General features: G+C 38.3%; 1 protein-coding gene across 1 annotated transcript; it reads right to left on the bottom strand.

Moving 5' to 3' along the window:
* Positions 1-5016: 5016 nt before the first annotated feature.
* LOC121814415 (pleckstrin homology domain-containing family F member 2-like) lies at positions 5017-6576 on the bottom strand (the record flags this gene model as incomplete). The annotated part of the gene is given in 2 exon segments (XM_042220250.1): positions 5017-5951; positions 6220-6576. Coding segments are annotated over 2 exon segments (843 nt in total). The 3' UTR covers positions 5017-5355.
* Positions 6577-7745: the final 1169 nt, after the last annotated feature.

Raw genomic sequence — 7745 nt, 5'->3', positions numbered from 1 at the left:
TTGATGCTTGGACTGCACAGCAGTGATTACACCTCTTTTCTTACATGTCTTACATCTCTCAGCTTGATGAATGTTACAAGTTCAGACTTTCTAAGGACATATGTGATATTTGAATCTTGCAAAGTACCTGGCTAATGTTTTTGTTAGCAGTCTCCAACAGTGCTGACATGGGAAAAAAAAACTTTGTTTGCATTACATTCAGTTTTTACAAATATATGAAAAACAGCTTTTAGTTAAAATCGCTGCAAAGGATTTATGTGGGGCTTAGCTATGCCTAACAGTTCTCTGATTGCCGACACAGTTTACTCAACTAAAATTTTTGGTGGTTTTTGGTAACCTTTAAGTGCTGCAATTCAACTGCCTGAAACCAGCATGTGATCAGTCGCTATACTGCATTTAAAACATCAACCGTGCACCTGTTGAATACAGAACAGCTCATTTGTGATCTCTATGAGTAAACCCAATGAGCATGTGTCCCCACAGACCCCACAGTGTTTTTATCTTGCTTTTCCCTGACACCTAGTGGACACTGATGGGCATGTGGTATGTGATGTATATGATTGAATAGAAAAGCCAAAATTTGTGTGGGGTGTTATAAGACATTTCACAGTGTAAAACCACTCTGACCTGTGGCACACTGCATACTGTGAAAAGTATTAATGCTGTTTATTTACTTTATATACTGAACAGTATAACTACTGTATATTTTATCATCATTAGTTGATTAGTGTGTTTATTGGACTACAATTAGGCCTCATTTATACCAAGGTAAGCACTGGAAGTATCCAACTCATTATAAATTCATAATAAATGCTAATAAAAACTGGAAAATTGCAAAAAGATTTCTTTTAGTTTCCATTTAATGGCTGATCTATTAGAAAGTAATGTATTTATCTCACAGCTTACAGAATGAGAGTTCATAGGTTAGGAGCTTTAGTGGCCCACATGTTGTGCTCAAGCATTTGCACTAAAGAGGCGATCAGTGTGTTTGTGTGCATTACGCTTGGACACTACACTATGTGTAATCTGTCCAACAAAACCGCTGCTGAGCTCTTCACCTCCTTTTAGAGTCACAGTCGCAGGAGCAGGGAGGAAATCAAACTCCAGCATGAAAGATGTGCCGGCTTTGCAAAACTCCTTTTTTCCCTAAGAAAGACCTGCAAGAGATTTGGAGGTGAGACACTGTAGTAGAGAGGCATCCCTCCTTGTTTACAGTGACAGGACTTAGGAGACAGAAGCATTAGTATGCAGCTACTCTTCTTATTCACATTTCTTAAATCTGTTAGTGTGATAAAACAAAGAGTACCTTGACCATTGCTTACGCCAACCATATTTTTTCTAGCCTGCTCCTAATATGTATTAAAGTCTGGTTACCATGTAGTTAGATGGACGCTAGGAGCTATTTTCTTACTGTAGTACCAGCCAGACTGCACATTTATATTTTATTATGATTGCCTTTCGTGCTATTGCAGCTATATGATGACCCAGAGGTGTTCAGGCTCAAAGCTCATTTAAATTATCTTCAATACTGTCAGTTTCAGCCACATCACTCAGGCTGCTAGTTAGAGACAAAATCCTCTGACTTGTATACAGTGAGTTTGTTTCTACCTCATTGTTCATTTCTGGCAGCTTATGTAAGAGTTTGCTGGCCATAAGCTGAGTGATCACAACTGTCCCCAGTTACATATAACATTTGATTTATAAAACACAAACACTTGGCAACACTGATAAGGAAAAATTCCCTTTTAACAGGAAGAAACCGCCGGCAGATCCAGCCTCAAGGACGGGCAGCAATCTGCTGTGACCAGTTGGGAGTGAGGGGAAGGAGACAGGACAAAAGACACACTGTGGAGCCAGAGTTTCATAAAAACAAGTATAAACATAAAGACATGAGTGAAGAAAAAACTCAGTGCATCATGGGAACCCCCAAAAAGCCTAGGCCCAATTGCAGGCTGACTAAGGGAGAATCCAGGGTCACCTGATCTAGACCTAATTATATGCTGGAAAGTTTTAAGTCTAATCTTAAAAGTAAAGAGAATGTCTTTCTCCCAACTCCAGATTAGGAGCTGGTTCCACAGACACCATATAAGTGCCACACGTGACCAAGCTTAGCCAGTTACAAAGGTATTTTGTGCATCTGCATTGTTCAAAAACGGCAATAAGCAGCAATGATTATAACAGAAATTAGAGTTTAATACAACATGGACTTTGGTGTTTGTTTAGCTTATGCAAATTATTATTTGACATGTCATTTGGGGGTATGCAGCAGTGAAGCTCTAACACGACAAGTATGCCCAGCTCTCCTCCACTCTCAACATACCCTGGAATAGCAGCTCGAAGAAGGCTCACAACACCATAAATGACTCCTCCCATCCAGACTACAAACTGGATCTAAACCAGGGATGTCAAACTTATACTACACTGTGGGTCACATACAGCGCACCTGATCTCAAAGGGCTCAGACTCTTTCTGTCAGCTTAAAGAAAGTTACTACCTTTAACTTAACATTTAATCCCAGAGATATTTTAATACAAGGAAACTGCATTAAATTGGCGGGCCTAATTATACGATGAAACACAGGTGAGAGTAATGACGATGGGGCTTTCAGTCAAAAATGAGAGGAACAAAAGCAGGAAAAAGGCTTGAAAAAGACAGAAAAAAACCTAACCTACAGACTAAAACAGGAAATGACAAAAACATGAAAAACTAACACATGAAGACAAACGTTCAGGCCGGAGGCTGGAAAAACCATAAACACAGCCAATGTAACAAGGATCAAACAGAACAAATACACTGCAGAAACCTGAAACGATGACATGTTATGACATGACAGAGCGCTTTGAGTAGAAAAGCGCTATATAAGAATCAGTCCATTTACCATTTATCATTTAATCATTGTTGGCTCACAGACAGACAGACAGGCCTTCAGGCTGGTAGCAGAAGGGTAGAAAAACACATCTTCTCTCAGAGGATGGTCACATAAATCAGTCAACCTCAAAGAGCAATTAATATTACTCCCCAACATTATCATATCTGCTATACATAATAATAATAATGATAATAATTAAAAGAATGCCAAATATATCCAAGATACTGACAGGTGAGGGGATAAACTTTCAACAGTTAAAGCAGCACATCATCTGCCAAAGCCAGTGGCCTATTTTTCATATTTCAAGTAAGCAGTCTGAATCTGTACCAAGATCTTCATTTCCTCATGCTCCACCTCTTCACCCACTTTCAGGAAATTCTCTGACAGATATACAAACAGACAAATAGCTCTATGTGTCTGATCATATTGTAATTAAAGCATGGGAAGCCCCAAGCATCCCGACAATGTGGTAATTTTACTTTTGAACACTAGGTGTTCTAGTCTTTGTGGCTGTACTTCTATTAAACTTCTCAAAAGGGATTCATGTATTTTTTCTTAAACCAACAAGTATTTATTTGTACTTCATGCTCCGTGTTGATCAGTATATCAGTACTAGTGCTGATATTAAATGGGTTCTGTGGAAACCATTCCACATGACTGAGCGAGAAGCAGTTTGCCTCTCAGTCTAATAAACCCTTCACTGCACAAGGAGCCATTTTTGGTAACTTAAATGGACATCAACATTGACCTCGTTATGACTCACTGTGATTTCGTAGAACCAGGTGAATTTCTTCCAGTCAATCAGCAAAGATCAGGTTATGTGGCAGATAATGCAGTGAGATCACTGCATCAGCTCGATCAGCCTGAAGTATTTCAAACTTCAGCGTTCTTCAAGAATTCAGGAAACTGGGTGTTTTTGGCCTTAGCTACTCACACACTTGTCATCATCAGAGATGGGCAGTAACACGTTACAAGTAATGTATCATTGTAATCCGATTACTTTTTTCAAGTAATGAGTAAAGTAAGGGAGTGTTTTACTTGCATCTATTTGAAATAGTGAGTGTAAACAGAAAAAAATATATCTTATTTTATATTCTGGAATATGCAGAAAATAGGTTTAATTGTCAAAGACTGTTGCATGTAATTTAATTTTTGCTTGATGCAATGTGCACAAAGTTAAAAGATTAAAACTAATAAAACAAGTTTTGAAAAGAGACTTTTTTATTTGATTACATTTTGTATGATGGATTATGCAGAAAAAGTAGAATTGGGCTGAAAGGTCTATTGCTTTATTGCCTATTCAGGTTGTGTATCATGTTTTTAAAAAGTAACTAAGTAACTGAGTAACTAACTACTTTTGAAAATAAGCAGTCAGTAAAGTAACGGGATTCGTAAATTTCTGACAAAACCACCAGTAGTTAGAAGGATTTGTCTACTTCTTGTTACATAGTTACAATTTCTACATCAGTATTTTGCTTTCAGTCGATTTACTGTTCTTTCAAAACTGGCTGACTGACTCAAAAATGTACTCGCTTTTGTTTTGGAGCTGTCTACTGTATTAGGATGTGCTCGATTCAGAGAGTTAACTAGAATGAACTTAAATCTTTGAAAAGAAGTGTAAATGTTTAGCCACATTCTGTTATTACAGCATTATTATAGCAGCGTCATCAAGTACTGTAACACTAGGACGTGCTACAGTTTGATATGTATGTTTGTATGTTATATTTATGAAAAATGCCAGTGAGAAGAAAAATGATGATAAATCAATGGTGCTGTAAAGGTTCTGTGTGTTTTCCCGAATGGTTTTTATATACATGCTTATTGGAAAAATGTATACTGTGGGTGAGGAACTATATACGGTTACTTCACTGACCTTGACTTGCACAATAAAAACCCCAAAAAGTCACAGAAGTAAAAGAAAACACTGTAATATGCTCCAATAAGACTCTGAGGGCTAAACAGAGGACTTATTACTAAATGATGAGAGATTTCAGTGTTGTAATAACATCTCTCACAAATTGATTATCTGCACTTTATTGTTGAGGTTAAGGAGCAGCAAAAGAGCAGATACTGGATGCAAATACTTTACATGCATTCAAACAAAGAAACGTGCATTCAGAGTCACATGCACAGGGAGAAGACAGTGCTTTTTGGAATAGAAATATCCTTTATTGTGAAATTCAGCTGTTCCAGCAGCAAAGTGACAGGCAGATGGAGCATTATTCATTTAACTAGCATGGTTAATGGCACTGAATATGTACAAAGATGATATATTCTTGTCTTTTTAAAATGATTTTTTCGACTCACTCCTGATTTGTTATTTACAGTGCAAATTGTTGCGTGTACAGCCTAAGATTAAAACACAAATAGACACAAACAAATGATACGTCGTCACATTTATCTTTACATTTATGTAACTTCATGTAAGAAAATCAACTTTGTGTAATCTGAATCCATTCAAAAGCGTCTTTGTTGCAGTTTATTGGCTACTGTGATGGTATTGACTTTGGGTAATCATAAATGCTCAGTCGTTCCCAAGTCCCGTTTTTGGTGTCCAGCCAGTTGCTGGGAGAATAGATCCCTATCTCTCCTTCCTCCACTTTCTCATTTTCCTCACCAGAAGGACAAAACTCTTCCTCCTCTGAGCTGCTTTTCCCGGCGCTGTCTCCCCTGTCGCGAAACTTCTCTTCATTAATATTCTTGTAGCAGAAACTGCAGATCCTCAGCTTTTTAGTGGGGTGGATGTGATCGATAACGGCACGTTGCTTGGAGCATGAATTGCAGACCAAGAAGCCGCAATTCCTGCAGTGGTGTCGACGATTGACCCCACTAAACTTTGTAGAGAGGCACCGCATGCATTTGCAAGCAGCCGGATCAGGAATCCAGGAAACAGCAAACTTCTTGGAAGGTTTGCAGCTGGTGCCCTGCATTAGGCTGCACCGGCATTCATTGATGTGCTCTATCCAGGCCTTCTTCTCCTCGTATGAAGGGGCGGACACAAAAAAAGACTTGCTCGGTGTTCGGATCAGCCACTGATGCTTGAATATGTCACTGTCCTCCAGGTCTTCCAGCTCAATGTCCTCTAAAATCATAGTGATTTGATAACAACATAAAAATTACATGGATAAAGTGGTATGAGCAGAAAGCTGAACATATGAAGTTAAATTAGCACAGCACACTTGCTATTTTCTACTTGCCAGTCATATTATGGACAGTATTCAATAGTGTTGGCTCTTCTTGAAGCTTTTGTCTATATTTCTTTCTCTTCAGTCATAAAATAGTTTTTTGGCAGTTTCACAGTAATCTTCTCACAGTAGGTTAGCTGCAGGAAACGCAGATGAATGTCTCACCTAAAGGGATGATCTTCTGCTTTTTGTACCAGCGACCAGGCACAACAATGCTGCCGTACACCAGAATATCAGTGAAGAGGAAGAGGATTTTCTGCTGTATCTTCTTGCGACCCTGCTTAAACACAGTTCCCTCTCCGATTAGAATCCGGCCCGGCTTGGACAAGGGCTTCCCTGCTTGATGGAATGAACTCTCCACCGCCTGCACACGCTCTTGGTTCTCTCGTTCAAAGGTTGGGTGATCCATCATTTCTTTGGTGTGAACAAGTTGTGCAGCTTGATAGTGTCTGAACTCCAGAGTGCCTTTTTAAACTATTGGTGGTGATGTAACGGGGCGGGCCAAGTGACAAACATGTTATACTGGAAGGCAAGAAAAGAGTAGTGAGGCAGATGTAACTCTAATGATAATGAAGGGTGATTCTCGTTACAGGTTCCAAGACTGCACTCTAGCGATACTGCCCCCTGATGGTTACAAGCAGCAATTACAGCCTCGCTTCACTGATGTGCCAAAAAGTGATCGTATGCCAATCACTTTTTGCGTGTTTTTTATGTCTAGATCTCTTTTTATGTTTTTATATAGTTGCTTATATTGTTAAATAGGCTGCAGTAAACAGAGTTTAAAAATGGGTTATATGTTATATCAAATTTTAAAGCAGCTCTATGAATCTGCTTTATTGTACCTACATTATAAAGATCCACCCAGTCCTTTTCGGCCACTTGAAGAACATCACAGTTTTTTAAAGGACTGTGATTTTTTTTGTAACTTCTGCAGCCCTCCAGGCCAGACCTCGTTTGAAAACGACATTTTTAATGTCAGCGACACTTTTTACCTGAATAAATGAAAGCTGAATAAAAGTCACATCTGATGAAAGGAAGTTTCTTTTTGGATCAAAATGAATTGATCTCATTCATGAGAGAAACGTTTGACAGTTTATATGACAGCAAGTCATTTACATCTGTTACCATCAATTCTCTTTTGGCAAATACCAGAAATCACTTTGGCAAACGATCACTTTTTGGCACAACACTGGGCACCGGTCATTAGAGAACATGAATGATTATTGAATATTTAGTATGCAAACAGAATGACATAAATCTCTAGCATTCTGCACTTTATTCAAGGAAGTCAAGTAATGTGTTGTCTTTAAAAAGACAAAGGTGCGAGTGAATTAAAGTTGGATGTTATGTTTTGTTCACAGTGCCTGAATATATATCATGGTCAAGAAGGACTTCAAATGAGCCCTTTTGAGTCAGATAAATAATAATATAAGTAGTGATTTTTCAAAATAAAAGTCCTATGAAGGTTTTATGAATTTTCTCAGCAGTGACCTTAAACAGTTGTCCAAACACACAGTGGAATATATCTATAATACACAGAAACACAAACTTGTGCAGAAATTACATTTTAATCAAAGTCACATGTGAACTATTTACAGAAAATCATATTGTGGGATTTTGACTTTTTGCCCATACACAATGTCAATTTCTTCAAGTCCGTCCTCGTTTGTTGATGTTTCCACCATAGGGAC

The sequence above is a fragment of the Haplochromis burtoni genome, unplaced genomic scaffold, assembly GCF_018398535.1.
Source record: "Haplochromis burtoni strain Fernald_Lab_line unplaced genomic scaffold, NCSU_Asbu1 Contig_45, whole genome shotgun sequence".
Classification (NCBI taxonomy): Eukaryota; Metazoa; Chordata; class Actinopteri; order Cichliformes; family Cichlidae; genus Haplochromis; species Haplochromis burtoni.
This window is presented reverse-complemented; position numbering and strand designations above follow the sequence as displayed.